At 47.7% G+C, this 17,107-nt stretch overlaps 1 protein-coding gene across 2 annotated transcripts in view; it reads left to right on the top strand.

Moving 5' to 3' along the window:
* Positions 1 to 6,033: 6,033 nt before the first annotated feature.
* Gria1 (glutamate ionotropic receptor AMPA type subunit 1) overlaps positions 6,034 to 17,107 on the top strand; it is a 326,032-nt gene continuing 314,958 nt past the window's right edge. Inside the window, exons 1-2 of one of the 2 annotated variants that reach the window (XM_005350036.3) lie at positions 6,034 to 6,423; positions 9,370 to 9,507. In XM_005350036.3, coding sequence (XP_005350093.1) covers positions 6,342 to 6,423; positions 9,370 to 9,507 — 220 coding nt within the window. In that variant the 5' untranslated portion in view covers positions 6,034 to 6,341. The remainder of the gene's footprint in view (positions 6,424 to 9,369; positions 9,508 to 17,107) is intronic. The other variant, XM_005350035.2, reaches the window with a different exon arrangement.

Here is a 17,107-nt window from a genome sequence, read left to right as displayed (position 1 = left end):
TTCAGCCTCAAGGGAGACAAAACAGAGCAGCCCTCAGAGCCCTCGTCATGTGCTTGATGCCCCGTTAATCCTATAAAGTGTATCACCACATCATAGACCAAAAAGTCTCAGGCAAGTGCTCAATAGCTCTTTCAAAATCACACATGTGCCCAGGCCTCCCCCAAAGAGCCTGGCTTCACATCTCCTGGCTCAGAGATGGCCGGGCTGCAAGGCCTGTGGGCAGACCATCTAGATGAGCCGCTGGGCTAGGACGCCCACCCTAGTGAGTGTACTGGGGCCTGTCTGGAGACAACTCTAGTCAGGAGGACTTGGTCAGTTCTGTAGTTTCTCCCCGGTCACCATGACACTGTGGGGTGCTTTCCTCATCATCGTCTTTTTAGGCATTGATCCTGCCTGGAGGTGTTTTCTAGAACTTTCACTGTTCCATAATTACCTAGTAACGCTGAACACTTATAAAAATGCTGTCACTTGTGTGAGAAGAGGAGGGAAGACAGAAAGAAGAAGAAGAAGAAAAAAATGGAAAATACTGTTCAGCCTGGCAGAGCTCCAGAGTGGGTAGTTATATTCTGCAGGGCGTGTTCTCGACACACAGTCTGTGGAGTATTTTGGGGATATTTTGGTATGAAATGTGCTGGAAAACATGGAAAATATTATCACTATTATTTTTTAACATCTATGTAAACAAGGCTTCCCTAAAGCCACAGGGGGACCCTCGCTCTGAATGCATTCTTGACAGTTTGTTAGCTGTTAGCAGCTTGTTCTCAGGTTATAAATTTGATGGTGCCCCCAGCCCTTGAACGGCTGCATACTGGAAACCCAAGATGTGGAAGACGGAACAAACCTCATGCTCTAGAGATAGAGGCTGAGCCTAGGGAGGGAGGAGGCAAGCCTGCATATCTCTCTTACAGGCAATAGGAAGTAGAGGAGAGACAGGCCCTCCTGATACCATCCAGGCCCACACTGGCCAGTGGGTCACAGTGGACCAGAGCAAAGCCTCAGCCAACCACTTCACAGATGAGAATATAGATGCCCAGAAAATAAATGACCTTGGTTCCCCAAATGATACAAAAAGGGAGCTTAAGGGAGCTTAAAACTCTTCCTTACAGGTTCTCAGTGGACTTCGGCTCAGATTGAGTCCAGAGAGACCTACTCAGCACACATTGTGCCTCACCTTTTTTCCTGGCCTTTGCACAAAAAGGTATATCTAATAATTTATCAAAACCCACAAGATTAACTTTTCCTTATTCCTGCATATTTCTGTGTTTGTTGCAGGAGGAGGGGGTACAAATGTCTGTGTGTGCACCTGTGGAGCCTAGAGTTCAATGGCGTCTTCCTCGAAGACTCTCTACCTTATTTTTTGAGGCAGAGTCTCTCACTGAACCAGAAGCTCACTTATGATCTAGCCTATCTAGGTAATGGGTCCCCAGGATCCTTCTGTCTCTCTGTCGCCCAGCTCTGAGATCACAGGCACACACACAAGCCACTCTGCCTGGCTTTGCCATGAATACAGGGGTTCCGAATTGGGTCCACGGGCCTGAGAAACAAAGGCTTCATTCACTGAGTCAGATCCTCCATCTGTCTGTGTTTTATCGTCTCATAAAAAAACAGAAAGATTTGTCATTCTGGACCTGCATTTCCTTATAACAGCAATGGGGCTGGGTCCGTGCAACCACTTCCAGGAGGGCTTGCTTGCTAGTCTACCCCTCTCCTGCACCATCTTTTTCCTGGCCTCCTTCCTTTCTTTTCCTGTGTGACCTAAGGAGGCAACTTGAGTTCTCTGCCCAACACCATTTCTTTGTTTTGCAGAGAAAATCCAAAACCAGATAAAGGAAATCTAAAGCAGTTTTGGCTACAGAGCAACGGAAGTTAAGGCTTGCCAAAGACGTTCCAGGATAGGTTATAACCCAGTTGAAGAGCAGGTGCCACGCTGTCCCCAGGACACACTGTGACTGTCCTTTTCACTCCTTTCATACTGGAGCCCTTCCATCTGGGTTTCAGCGAGCACCCAGGGCCCCAATAGCCAGATGACATGGCCCTTTAAACAAGTTCTTTGGGCACTGAGTACACTCATGAAGCCACTCCCAATCTTGATTGACAGTGTATCCTTCGGTAGTATCATTTTACACTGAATAAAGTTATCTTGTTTCTTAAAAAAAAAAAAGTCTTTAGGGCCTTTGAGGAGACTGGGTGAGATAAGGTACTCACCATCAAGTTGGAAGTGTAGGGACCACGTGAGGGAAGGAAAGAACCAACTCCCAGGAGATGCCCTCTGACCTCCACTTGGCTGCTGTGTCTTCCAGCATGCACATGTGCACATACATGCATATACATAATGAATAAATAAATGTAGTAATAAAACATGCTAAAAGGGTTGGAGAGATCACTCAGAGGTTTTGTTCACACACTGTTCTTGCAGACATCCTGGGTTTAGTTCCCAGCCCTCACATGGTGACCCACAACCATCTGTGACTCCAGTTCTAGGAGATCTGATACCCTCTTCTAGCTTCCTGGGGCACCAGGCATACACATGGTGTGCATACATATATTGGTACCTATATACCACACATGTATATATAGGTACCACAGGCATACACATGGTACCCACACATATACATTATACACACTATATATAATACACATATATACATATTATTTTAAGAAAGACCTTTGGTAGGATCACATCATTGTTGTTGCAGAGGCTGCCTTATGTATTCTACAAAGTTTGGCAGGATCCCTGGCTTCTATCCACCCATGCCAATAGCACTTCCCAGTTGTGAGGACCAAAAATATCTCCAGACACTGCCAAATACCACTCAGGAGAACATTGCTGCCAGTTGGGAGCCACGGTTTCAAGCTGGCCATCTAGCCACTCTGAGGCCTACCAGCTTGCTCACAGTGTGCCTTGTATCTGCAGGACATGACCACCATTAATCCGAAACATCTGTGGTACCATCTTTCAAGTCTCATGCTGGCCTTGCAAATAGGAGTAGGGGTTGGAACTGTGAGCAGATAGCGACCCAGGCGAGGGTGGTTTAGGGAAATGAATTCTTTTGGTATTGCATCTTTTAGGGGGGGGGCTGAGGGTATAAGGAAAGACCTCCTAATGGTGGTCAGTCTCTTCTTACACACACACACACACACCTGGTATTATTGTTTTCGTCCTGAAAATTCCTCCCTAACTCCAATACAAGAATCTTGGGATGTTGCTGAGAATGACGAAGCTTTCCTGAGGGAGCCAGGATCCTGTAAATTTGACAGCCACCAATGTGGCACAGGCCAGTGGTAACTTTAGAAGTTCTTATCTCATGAATCTGAAGAATAAAAGTTCTTGGACCAGGGGGGTAAATTTTACAAGTTTATCATAGATTCATAGGTAGGAGCTTTAGAGAAAGGGAAATAAGAGAGAGAGTGGGGTGGGGTTGGGAGCTCCTGTGTGGTAAGAAGGGTCCCAGAAAATAGAGCACCAATGGCCTTCTCATCTGTATTAGATGGAAGTTGGATGAAGACATCTGCCATCCACCACATTCCCCTATTTTGAGGCAGAGGCTCTGCCTTGTCCCTTTCTGTGTTCCCTGACATGAAGCCCTAAATGGATACAGAGAGGCATCCATGTATCATTTAATTTGAAGAGATATGTGATGACCAGTTGAACCTCTATGTGAACACTGATGTCCAAACTTAAGATGTGTCAGCTCCATGCATCTTTAAGCATTGAACAGATAGGTATTTTATAAGCCATGGACACTCTCGAACATACCCATGGAGGGCAGATCATAGAACTGTCTTATTACATGATTTATGAAGATCATAGAAAATGCATCTTTCGGACTCCTTTCATCACACCCCCAAGCTAAACAATTATTTCCAACTCCAAGCGGGTGATGCGATTTTACTAATTAATCCTTGTAAAGGGCTTTGAGATCTTCTGAAAGGTGACAACGTATGAAGCCTTTAGTGACAGCCTAATTATTATTATTACAAGGCACAAAGCTCAGGGAGCTTGAAAGATCCCCAGGTACCATTCAAAATAGTAAGAGAAAAAAAATAAAAAAGAGAAGAAAGCCTGTGGAAGAATTTTAACATGGAATCATTCGATGATGGCTCTTAATCTTGGCCAAGACTTTAGAGCAAGCTTTCCAGAGCCTGGCCTCACAGTTTCCCTAGCTGATGCTCACACCAGGATGTCCCTGCCCAGTGGTCACTGCCCCAGGGTCAAAGAGTGAAGTCCTTAAAAGAGATATTCATTCCCCATGTTCACATCCCATCTTTCCCATGCCAGAAAGGAAGACTTGAGCAAATCACTGGGCCTTAGGTTCTTTGTGAGCAGATGGGAATGAGATGACTTTCCACAGGGCTTGTTGCACGCACATATCCCAATCAGCACTTAGTGAGTTCTTTACTGCAAAGTAAATGAGGGATAACCATTGGGATTGGAGACACCTGAACTACCCAGTGAGTCTATAAGGAGACACAAGAAAGCACAAGGGACCTGGCATCCACATTGCTTCTCCTTTAGGTTGAGCATGCAGCAAGTCTCAGGGTGTGATGGTGCAGTGCTGGAGAAGGATGCAGGGGAGTCTCTTGATAAAATGTTCTATCCAGTAGCAAAGAAATACTTAGCGCAGAGTCCTTTGCTTCTTCAACTGCGGGACAAGTAGAGCTTGCTTTTCTGGCAAGGCCCTGTGATGGGCAAGCATCTCAGTGAGGACAGCGAGTCTATTGGCAACAGCCAAAGCCTCTAAGTTCACAGACCCAGAGCCAGGGAGATGGCTTCACCCAGTAAAGGCACCTGCTGGAGAGCCTGATAACCTGAGCTTAATCCCTGGTCCCCCATGATAGAAGAAAAGAACCAAATCTCACAGGTTGTCATCTGACCTCCACTCATGTGTCAGGGCATGCATGGGTACACACCGCACACACACATACACACTTAATAATGTAGCAAAAAATATTTAAAGTTTAATAGGCTTCATTGAATGTTATCATTACTGACTCCTAGGACCCACGGCCACTTCTGAGCATGAGGGGAGAAGAATGGCTGTGGTATTGTTTCAGAGACTGTAAACAGGCACAGCTGTTATTGACAGCTGTCCCACAGCTCACACTATCATCCTGAGCACAGCATTCTCTCTGCCGTATCTCGGAGCCAGCTGCAGTCCAGCATGGTCCAGGGAGGCCCAGCTTCCACCGGACACACATAATGTGCAGATGCAAGCCAGAGCAGCCTGTGTCCTCTGACTGGAATCAACGCAAAATGACTCATGTAATTGCCCTGTGTGCGTACCCTGAATCTTCCTTGTTCACCCACCCACACAACTCCGCATTAGAGATTCCAGTGCCATGCAAGAAAAAGGGGGGGGGGACAACTTCAAACACCTAGGGTTTCAAAGAGGCCACCCATGGCATTCCTAAAGGTGAAAGGGCCTTCTAGCATCCCGGTCCCAGTACCAGGCAGTCACACTCAGGCTAGTGCTGTTTGCCTTTCTCCGTGTCTCCCCTTTAAATTTCTGGAGAGTGATTTCTAGGGTCTCCCCCTTGGGAATTAGTTGTAGGAATAATTGGGCCAGTGGAGTGTAGGAGATATATCCAGCACAACCTGTGCACTACTGGAAAAAGTGACCTAGATCAGGCAGCTGGTGAATCCAGAGCTATTGTGGGGACCCCCTGCCACCTACTGACTTGCAACTGAACCCGCATTCCCAGTAGCATCTTATCCCCTGGCTGGGGGGGGAGGGGCTGAGAGCGCTCACGGGGGGGGGGGGAGGGGGGGGGAGGTGAAGAGGATAGTGAGTTGCCCCTTTATGGGAAAGCACCCCTTGACCCTCCATCTCCCTCCATCCTATGCATCCACAGAAAGGAAAAGTGAGGTGCAGTTAGGAAAGCAGGGGTGGTGGGTAGGGGAGGCCAGTACAGAAACTCTGAGCTGGCTCCTGGCAGCCTGTGTGTGTGTGTGTGTGTGTGTGTGAGAGAGAGAGAGAGAGAGAGAGAGAGAGAGAGAGAGAGAGAGAGAATGGGAGGGTGAGGGAGGCTGGCTGCTAGAGAAGAGGAGGAGAGCAGAGGGAGAGGGGGAGCAAGCTAGCGCTCCAAGCATGAGGACGGGCTGCTCCCAGCTCAGTTAATCTGGCTGTCAGTCGGTGTTAAGGCTGCAGTTTAACTGCTTGGCTCCCCTTCCAAGAGAAACAAGAGAAACCTCACAGAAGAAAGGGAGGAAGGAAAGAAGAAAGCAAGGAACTGCAGGAGGAAAAGAGCCGGCAGAGCAGCAAGAAGAATCAAAGGAAGGGGAGGGAAGACCAAATCTATGGTTGGACCAGGGCTTCTTTTTCGCCAATGTAAAAAGGAATATGCCGTACATCTTTGCCTTTTTCTGCACCGGTTTTCTAGGTGCGGTTGTGAGTGCCAATTTCCCCAACAATATCCAGATAGGTGAGTGAGGGGGGGGGGTAGCTGGGGAGGGACTTTGGGGATCTGGCTAGGGATTTTTTTTTTTTTTGAGGGGAGATTTCTGAACCCATTCTCAGTCGGAGCTGTTGTGCTTGGCAGCATGGCAATCGGAAAAACCAGGCTAGGAGGGAGGAAGACTTGGGTCGCCAGGGGGGAGAAAGGGTTCTCCTCCTTACCGATGCAGCAATGCAGCGAGGGGCACAAGGGAAGTGTTCTATCTCGCGTGTGTGCGCGCACACACAGGTGCACAGACACCGCGCACCCCGAGCATGAGCGCCTGAAATGGAGGAGCCTCCGTTCTGGAGAGGGAAAGATATAATCAGACTGTGCTTCCAACAGGGTTCCGAGTGTTTAAAGGAGTTAACTCTTGCGAGGCAGATGGTGCCCGCTCTTGTTGATTTATATAAATAAGCCTGGTGGATGTTGTGTGTGTGCTGTAATTATATATTGAATGTGCATATATAGCCTGAGTGATGGGGATGAAGTGCTGTCTTGGCTGGGGGAGGGGAAAGAGACCCCTCACAGAGAAGGAGTGCTGGGTACTAGGTTGTCTCTGTGGAGAAAAGTCCCAGGCCCCACTCTGTGGCCAGAGCTCTATGGACCCCTATAGCTGTTTTCCTTCTGTCTTCTGTCATGCTAAGCTAAATCCCCCATTCCCTGATCCTGGAACTTCCTAGCCTGTCTGTTATCTCGCCCTCGTTGCCCCTTCCTCTTTAGTGCTGGGTCCACAGACACTAACACCAGTGCTCTAAGCACACTTCCTCTACCCCCCCCCCCCCGTCACCGCCCCCAGCAGTGGTCCCCATGCCTGGGTTCCACCCTCTCAACCCGCAGGTGGGTTTCAACACACTGCATGCTTTTCCTTCCCCTGTTTCCCTTCATCTGATGGCTGTACATGTGTTTAGGGGGAGCTTACAGGTATTGCCATTCCGGCAACCATGGGGCAAAACCAGACTAAGGAAGCAACAGCACCAGTTCCAGGGCTTGGGGTCAGGGTGACCAGCAGCTCAGCATCCTTGTGAGCCAGCATCAGCCAAGCTGCTGTGCTTTGAGACATGTTGGCTGACTGGCTTTCTGTGTCCTCCCCGCACCAGGGGCTGGCTTACTACAGAGAGTTCCATCTCGGCAGTTGCTTTTTGTGAGACTGTTTGTGTTTGGGGGTGGGGGTAATGGTACTGTGGGGGAGGGGGATCTAGTGGGCCCACGTGTGTTGCTAATGGCCTCTTTGGGCCTCTCTAGCTTCCTGACTCCTGGTCCTGTTGGGGTGACGATGGAGTTACTTGCTTTGTTTCCTGACACCTGTTAAGCTGTATTCTGAAGTGTGTATGTGTGTGCATGAGCTCCTGCCTTACAGGCAAACTTGCTGCCTCCGGGAGACACTTCCCTTTCGGCCCAGTCTGTAGCTGCTCCCTCCCACCTCCCACCTCCCACCTGCTTACTTCCATTCACTGGAAAGAGTAGAAAACCAGGACCAGAAGAGTGTGGGGTGTGGTCACCTTGGAGGAGAGAGTGGAGCATCCCCAGCAAGAGTGATTCTTTTGTAGTTTTTTGCTAGTTTGTTTTTGCTCTTTAAAATGGGGTTGTGAGTGTGTGTCCAAGTCACCTGTGCCAGCCTATGGCCTTTCTCGTCTATGTTCTAACCTTCTGTCTATACTTTGCCAATTGTAATCTCTCGTCAAGGAAGCTGTGGACAGGCTTCTGCAGGTGTGTGTCTACACCATCATTGTGGTGTAAGGGCTTGGGGTGTTTATGTGGGCACACCCACATTTGCCCACACATCCCTGAAGCTATTTCATGCTCGGTCTCAGTAATTGTTGCTCTTTTCAAACACAAGGGAGACACTTCAACCAGTAGAACAAATGCTGAAATTATCACCCCCATGAGGCTGTCTTCAGCCCTCCCTTCGTGATCTCTAACACAAGCCTCCAGCTCCGTAGTTCGTTCTTAAAGCCAATCATGTATCCACTGCACAGGAAGTTAGCAGACCATTACTGGAACTGTGAATTCTTGGCCAATCAGAGATAAACTTCTGTGTACACATATGTTGGAGTCCAGCTCCCAGAAATAGCTGGTTTTAATTTACAGGAATGTATTTCAATTTGTTTGCGTATCCATAGTGTTACAAAGGAAAGCCCTGTGCCCTTGTGTCTTGGAACAAAAACCCTGGCAGGTACCTTCCCTGTACTGTTTACTGGAAGAAGATGTTGGCACATCTTGATACTTTTAAGACCCCCACATCTGGCACAATGGCAACCCCTTATGTAACCAGGCATTCCTAGGTCTCTGGGAACATGAGCAATGAAAGACAAAAGCCCCGAGTTCTCAGAGAAGATAAACAATAAACTTCGAAGGCAACAGACTAGTATCATTGCAAGCAGATCTGGCCGTCTCAGAGCAAATAGTTACAGTGGTGGTCCCAGGTGGTCCCAGGTGGTCCCAGGTGGTCCCAGGCCTGGATTTCGGTCACTTTGCAATGCTTCCTTTAACTGAAGCCTCTGTGAATAAGAAATTGGATCCAAGTAAGAAGAGATAAATGCAGGGAAGGTGTGTACATGTGCGTGTGTGTGTGTGTGTGTGTGTGTGTGTGTGTGTGTGTGTGTGTGTGTGTGTGTAAACACAGGCTCATGAAGATCTGGCAGAAATGAGAAAGGAAAAAGTAAAATTCTCTAGGTCTCCTGTGTTTTCAGCTGTTTGCTGAGCCAAGGGGTGCTCAGCTAAACATTGGGGCAGAGTGATGGGTGTTAGGGGTCCTGTCATAGAAGCTTATCCATAGAGTGTAAACTTCAGCATCCAGTCTGGATTCCTTACCAGGGAGAGCTATGACCATAGCTCTGGCTTTGCACGGGAGAGGTCTGGGTCCTCTGGAATGGGCAATTGAGACCTGACTCTATCCCACACTTACTACATTGCCTTTTTCTTTCTTTACAGGGGGATTATTTCCGAACCAACAATCACAGGAACATGCAGCTTTTAGGTTCGCTTTGTCCCAACTCACAGAGCCCCCCAAGCTGCTTCCCCAGATCGATATTGTGAACATCAGTGACAGCTTCGAGATGACTTACCGATGTAAGTAACGGCTGCTATTTCTGCCCTGCCTTTCTTCTCTAGACCCGTTGACAGGAGGGCCTGTGGGTAGGTGGTGTTGTTGTTGCAAAAATGACTCCAGTCCTCATTTGTCTTCGTGAGAGAAGGCACTTCAAGGGAAATTTCCAGAGCCTTTGAAGCGGTTCCCGCAGTCTATATTTTGAACCTGCTGCACTTTGTGGAATGGGTGTTTTTCACCATCAGTGAGTTTTTCAATGCCAGTCTGGTGGGGGTCTCAGGTTGACTGCATCTGGCTTACTCCACTGGGCCCCCTCGATTGAGGAGTTTCACAAACAGGCAGCTTCCGAGAGATGGGGAAGGAACGGCTCTGACTTGAAGACAATGGGGTTAAAAAAAGGCCTCAGCCATTTCCTGCCCACCGGTCAGGAGAACAAAAGTGTGCCTATGTATGTTTGATAAGCACGGGTGGATTGAAGCGTGTTCTCTTTGGGCAAAGTGGGTAATGGTTTCTGAGATGTGCTGACTAGGTGACTGCCAAAGAGGTGCGAAGCGGATGCCTGATTGAGACAGGTTGTGGGTTAGGAGGAGAAGGATCTGAGAGTCTACAGGGTTTTCGTCATGACCTTGGGACATGAAACAGAACACAGGTCCTCCACAGAATGACAAGGGGGAGCTACAGCGGGGACATCTGGGACAACAGCATTGTAAAATGTGTTGAGCAAATGCCACTGACACAGGAACCTAACAAGTAAATCTGGATGTGTGGGGGGTGGGGCATGGTTGTCACTCTGTGTCAGATAAAGGCCTAAAAATTAAACAGCAGAGACATTGTCCCTCTGGGGACTAAGCCCCAGTGGAAATGTGTGGTAAGAAAGTACAAGCTTCTAGAATGAGGAATCATTGCAGAGCCCAGACTGGACTGAGTGGGAACCATGGGTTTTGTGAGCCACCGGCACCGTTGGCTTCCTGACCACTGCTGCGCTGCAGATGGTGGAAGGCATGGATATGTCTTTTATCTCTCCCCCACATTCCCTTATGGAGGCCTCTCAGTGGTTGCTGCTGGTGAGACTTTGAAGTCTCCATATAAGAATTCTGGATTTCCTCTGCCTCTAAGATTGTACACAGGATAATGCTGATATGAACTCCAGGAATTGTGATTTACCGGAGGGTTTTGGTAAATGCGTCATGCGCATGGTTGGTGGTACTTGTCATCCCTTGATTGCTGGTGACAGACCCGTGGAGCTAGCTACTCTGGGGGACTCTCTGTTTTAATCCTTGATGGGGCGTTGCAGAGAACTGCTGCTATCCTCTCTGAGACAGGAGCCAGAGGTGGGGTAGCTATGGAACTTTCACCAGGTCAGTGGAACAGTCAACAGTGGTCCTGTGACCCTGTTCTACCCTCAGGTCCACATTTCTGCTGAGTAGGATAAGCGGAGAGATCCACCTATCCTTAACAACCTCCTGAGGTGACAGAGGGTGTTTTGATTTGATCAGGCAGTGGCCTGACACAGCTTCTAAGAGATAAACTCCAGTCCCAAGTTAGGGCTGTGACCTTGCGTAGGAGTGGCCCTATGAATGGTAATGTAAGGACTCTGTATCCTGGTAAAGCTCGGCTAGAAGATCTTCTCTGGTGTGTTACTTGTTGTATTAGTTGATTGATCAGTTACCTGACAAGAAGCAGCTTGAAGTGGGAAGGCTTTATTTGGGCCCATAGATTGAAGTCACAGTCCCTCATGATGGTGATGACTGTGTGGCAGGAGCCTAAGGCTGTTTGCTCACGTTTGAGTAGATCAGGAAGCAGAGAAAAGGGGGATGTTAGGGTTCTAGTGGTTTTCTCTTTCTCTGTTTTTATTTAGCCTACTACCCAGGCCATGGATAGTGCTTCCTGTTTCATGGTGGGTCTTCCCCACTCAGTTAATGTCCCCCCGACATTCCCAAAAGTGTGCCTCACCAATGCCCTAGGTAGTCTTGTTGTCAAAGCCAACCAGTCAACTTATCAAAATCAACAATCACACTCATGATATGGAAGAAAAATAACTAACGTTGAGTCTGCGAAAACATCCCAGAAAGGAATTAAGAACAGTGAAGAGTAGGTGTTCAGTTCCTTTTCTTACGGCTTAGAGAAAGTCATGAGGGGAAGGTTTGAGTGGGCATCAGTGTGTCTATACCACCCAAACCTCTTGTTATGCTTAAGCAAGTGTGAAGATGCCTTTGAGTCAGGAGGGATGGCTCAGCAGTTAAGAGCATGAGCTACTCTAGCAGAGGACCCGAATTCAGTTCCCAAAACCTACATCTAGGGGCTCCCAAACACCTGTAACTCCAGATATAGGGGATCTGACACCTTCCTCTGGCCTTCATTGGTAGCAGCACACAGTGTGTGTGCAGGGGGATATCTTTAGAGAAGAGGCCCCAAATTTGTTGCTTTGGTCATATTTCAAAGGGGCTCCACTGCCCAACAAGGACAAGAGAAGCAGTGAGAATAAATAGCTGGCACATGTACTCAACTCACAGGGTTGAAAAGTCAAGACACTCAGTGTCAAGACAAGATAAGGAGGACACAATGAAGAGAAAATACTCGAGGCAAGAGGTGGTGTTTCTTGTCTGTTATCTTCACAATCCAAGACCTGATCTTGCAGAGAGCTGCTGGCTGGTTATTGGGGAGGTCAAATCATGACACAGGCAAGGTTGCCCAATATGGATCTGAGGTCTTGAACTCGATGCCTGCTATATACTAGCACACTGATTGGTACGCATTTCTGCTTTGTGTGTCTGGCTGTTCTTTCAGCGTTTCTTCAAGTTACAAACCAAGGTGGACATTGGAAAGAGAGAGAGGATAAAACATTGGTTCTTAATTAGATTATACCCCCAAAGGAGACAAAGGAAGGTTATCCGAGAAGGGGAAAGCTATTTATGCTTAGACCTTCAGTTTCTGCTCTTTCGTTCCAAGACTAGAAGGAATGGGGGAGAGCTGAGGTAGCAGCGGCTACGTTCACAAGAGGCTGTGGAACCCTTTGTGACTATGTTTGTGTGACCCATCAGTATGGGAATCTGTACATCTCTCCCAGTTTGAACACAGTAACAACAATCAAAAGAAAGATTGTGGTTCTTGGCGGATTGGGTTAATTCACCAGACATGGAAAACTAAGTAAAGCATGTTGTTCAGGTTTAACTTTGTGTATTTTCTGAAATATGAAGTAGCCATTACCTCAAACTAACGCCCAGTTCACTTCAGAAAATGAGCAAGTGTTTATCCTTTCGATTTGACCATTCGGTTTTGTTTTGGATGCATTTTGCTATTCGTTTTCCCTCCACCAGAGGGTGGAGAGAGGAAAGGAGAGGAAACATGAGCTGTCCCTGCTAGAAGTTTCAGCAACAGGCAGCCTGAGGGGAGGATGCCGAAAACAGGGCAAGGGATGGAGGAGAGACTGGCAGAAACATCCTGTCTCCCGCTGGCCAAAGGGAGAGTCTGGTATCTTTGTAAGGACATTCCTCACCTGCTATTATTTGGGGGTGGTGATTATATCATCAGTCCAAACGCCTGGGAGTCTCCTTCTAAGTCTACAAAGACAGGGTAGGGCCAGCTCTCTGTAAAGCACTGTTTACAGGCTGCTTATCCACCTGGCTTCGTGTGGTAAGAGAAGATAAGGGAACATGTGACATGCTACATGGAACTCCAGTTAGTTAGTGCTCTGAGGAGCACTATTACAACCCCATATTAAGCTTTCATGTATTCCTTCATTCGTTATTCCATCCATTCTTCTCTCTCTCTCTCTCTCTCTCTCTCTCTCTCTCTCTCTCTCTCTCACACACACACACACACACACACACACACACACACACACACATACAATTCCTACTTCATCTCAAGCCCTATGCCATTTGTAGGGACTATAAGGACCAAGAAACAAAAGTCAGAAAACAAAGACCCAGCTTTTTGTATTCTGCGGTTCAGTCAAAAGGTTTCTGGACCTCAGAGCACACAGCATCCACCCGAGGGCTGGTTTAAAGCAAGGCTCAGAATGGCTTCTCTTCTTCCAAAACCAGAATATTTGACAGCAGACCCAGAAGACTGTGCTACTTAGTATGGGCAGCACAGCTTAAGCAAGTCTTTTATCTAAAAAGTCTTCCATTTCTTCAGTAAGCATTTCTGAGCCCTTAACCAAACCCAGGCATCACGTTAAGTACCAGAAATGCAGACAAAGCTAAGACACGTTCTCTGCCCTGGAGGACTTTATCCCCAGTGAGGCACACTGTCCTGTAAGAGAAAATTAAAATGTAATGCTGTACGTGCCTTAGCAGAGATTTCTAAGGAGTGTTAGAGGAACAGGGAGACCTGGGGTTGGCTTCTCAGAGAGTGTGGAGGAGAAGGAGGGAGGACAAGAAGGGCAGAGGGTGGCACTTTCTGGGCCGAGAAAATGGTGGGTATGGAGGGGACACATTAGCAAACTTCCCCTCCCAGGTCTCTAGCAGCTCTCCAGATGGGCCTCAACTCGACGTCAATCACATGCTGTGGAAGGGGTCAATATGACCAGCAGAGCAGAACAGACTGTCGTGGAAAAGGGTGAAATTTCATATTAAAATATGGACGTCCCATCTTTTTAAAAGTGTAAAAGGCAGAGAAAGATCTGCACAAGACTGGATCCGTCAACCTCCAGTCATAGAGGAGGGACCTTGCCCTCCCTGAGGATTTATGCTCAGCTAGGACCAGACATTGCTTTCAGTGGTATAGCCACTGGCAAGGTGCCCAGGATCCTGCCAACAGCCCCTTACCCCTTGGTCCTGTTAGCAACCCTTAGGAAACCCTTTGGAGCATCAAAGGTAAAAAAAAAAAAATAAGAAAGCAGAAGAGGGACCTGGTTGAGATGTGGAAGGGAATTCATGTGAGTGGAGAAGATAGGAGAAAGGGCAAGGGGTCACTATGGTCCACATATACTACATACGTGTGTGGAATGTGCTGAGAACATAATTATAGATAATTAACATACATAATAAAATTTAAATTGTTTTATTGAAAGATGAAACCCAAGTCTATGTAGCCTAGATTAATAGGAAAGGGATGGGGAATGACGTCAAGATGGGTCCCTTCCCTGTCAGCCCGATTCTCTTTCTTAACCCACTGGCTCCCGGAAACATGGTCTCTGTAAGCCTCATGGACCTCTCAAGAAACACTGCCCATGTGGAGAGTCAGCCACCGCTAGAATGTGAACTGGTCTCCAGAGAGGGCACATCCCCGCACTCTGTGCTACCAAGTCCACATACAAACATCCCTAACATCAAGGAGCAGAGCCCAGGGCTCAGTCACACAGCATAAAGGGGACAATAAACTAAGTCACAGTCAGGAGGAGGACAACATCTCTGCCACAGTAGGACTCCTATTGTAGACCGGCTTGGGATTCCCAAGGGTGTTCTAACAAGGCTTTGGGTGCTGGCCGCAGACAGAGGCCTCTTAGCTGCTGTATAAGCTTCATGCGTCCCTTCAAAGCTTCAGACTCAAAGTGCACAGATTCATGCTGCTCACCCTTCAGAATGCATTTCAGAAGGTAGACAAAAAAACAGCTTTTCTATCTCCTTTTTAAAAATTAATGTGCAAAGCAATGCTGGGCATACATTCCTACCCACCATCTATTATCCAGAACTGAGAATTAATCTGTTTTGGTTTTTAGTATAAAGCTGTCTATATAAGGTTTAGCCAAGCTCTCTTTATGCCCTATCGTTCATGCGCTGTTGTAATCAGATGATTTGCTGTGCACAAGCCAGCGCTCACACACTGATTGATTCCCTTTAGTGTCCAGGATTGTGTTATTCTAATGTCTACCATCCACCCTGTAAGAAACAGTAAAGGACACAAAAGATGTATAACACCTGCTCATTGCCTTATTATAGAAATGAAGAAAGGGTGGCTGGCAATGGGGTGAGCAAAGGCTATTCCAGAGCAGCCCTGCCACTGACTCGGCCCAGATGTTGTCATCGATATAACAATCCCACATTACAGATGCTGATCCTGAAAATAATGGAGATTCTTTGCATGGTATGCAAAGAGCCCAAGTTAGTCTCCGAAGGCAATTTGTGGGGATTGGGGGGTTTCAGAGTCAGTGACCTTTTCCTTTTTTGTTGCAAAGGTGAAAGAGCCCAGGGAATACATGCCATTATGGAGGTGGAGTCTGATTCAGGATAAAATAACACAGACACTGTGACTGTGGATAGTGGGACTTCAGACAAAGGGAGGCTTGAGTGGGCATTGGAAGGTGGATGAGATGTTAGTGATGGATAGGTAAGGAGCTGTGTGAGAGGGTAAGTTCACAGCATCAGCATCCTCCATCTACCTTAACCGCATTGCGTGTGCCCATTTTCTGAGCTTGGAGAGGAGAGCTTTCATATTCTGCCCTTCCTGGAGCAACAAAAAGGAACATAGATAGAGCTCCTGATAGGGCACCAATGACAGATCAGTATAACGCTGCCTTCTGAGTCTAGCTTAGTGAGCTACTGTGCACAGAATGGGGTTACTTCCAGGAGTATGAGTAAGGGGTTACTTACAGGAGCACCGGGATGCTCAATGTCAGCTACATCACCAAAAAGCCCATCGCAGCATTAAAGCTGCCTCCCTGGGGCTCCAGGCAGGCTCTGCAAGCAGCTTGACTCCTAATAGAGTCTCCTTCTCCAACAACTGCTTTCAGCTTTGCTAACCTTGGGAAGGGCCTGCAGACATTCTCTTAGTATCAGCACTTTCCTGAACCTTCAGAGGCTCCTTTGTTTCCTGTCTTATGAGTGTCTCTTCTCCACCAAGAAAGGACTGTCTCAATTCAGAGGAAATAGCCACACTGCTCACCCAACACACCCACACCGTGACCCTGGATGAGAGCAGATGTTAACAGTTCTCTGGTTGATATGACAACCTGCTTGGGCTCCTCCATCTTCAACACCACGAGAAGAGACATGGGTGTTGATGCTGGCGTGTGGTTGGCTTTCAGCTCTCTTCCTGAACAGAGGCTACTGATAGACACCTCCTCCTCTGGGTAAATACCTCTACTGGGAGGAGGGAGATGACTGCTGTCTTCTCAGAGCCCGAGGGTAAAGTGGTAATATGAACTGTTTGGGAAGCCGGGAACATCCATAGAGATGCGTTCAGTCACTCAAAGCGCCCATCGTTGCCTTCCCTGCCGTCCGTGTCCCATCAGGCCCCTTCCACACCAGGCAGACAGCTGCGGCTAGTCACACTCTTTCCAGCATGACCTCAAACTCCCTCTCACCTCAGCATTCCAAGCTACTACTGCAAATTGGTCAGAGTTCGCTCCAGAGATGAAATCCATTTGCCATTACGGAGCATTGCAATAGGAACCGGAGGAAAGAAAACATAACCAACATTGATTCTCCCCTAAGGGGCTCAGGGTCTTGAAGGGTAAATAGGCTTCAAGAAAGTGATGATAAAATGATACCTTGCGTGCACTCTCGCTCTTCTCCTCTCTTCCCCCTCCTCCCCTCCCTTACTCCCCCCTCTTCGCATCGCCTTTTCTTTTTCTCATGCTTGTCCATTAGAGGGAACTTCTGAACTTCCCTCTCATTGTAAGTAAACTTCCAGATGGAGCCATTCAGGTTCTGTAGAACAAGAGGATTCAAGCAGAAA

The sequence above is a fragment of the Microtus ochrogaster genome, chromosome 7, assembly GCF_000317375.1.
Source record: "Microtus ochrogaster isolate Prairie Vole_2 chromosome 7, MicOch1.0, whole genome shotgun sequence".
In the NCBI taxonomy this organism is placed as follows: domain Eukaryota; kingdom Metazoa; phylum Chordata; class Mammalia; order Rodentia; family Cricetidae; genus Microtus; species Microtus ochrogaster.
This window is presented reverse-complemented; position numbering and strand designations above follow the sequence as displayed.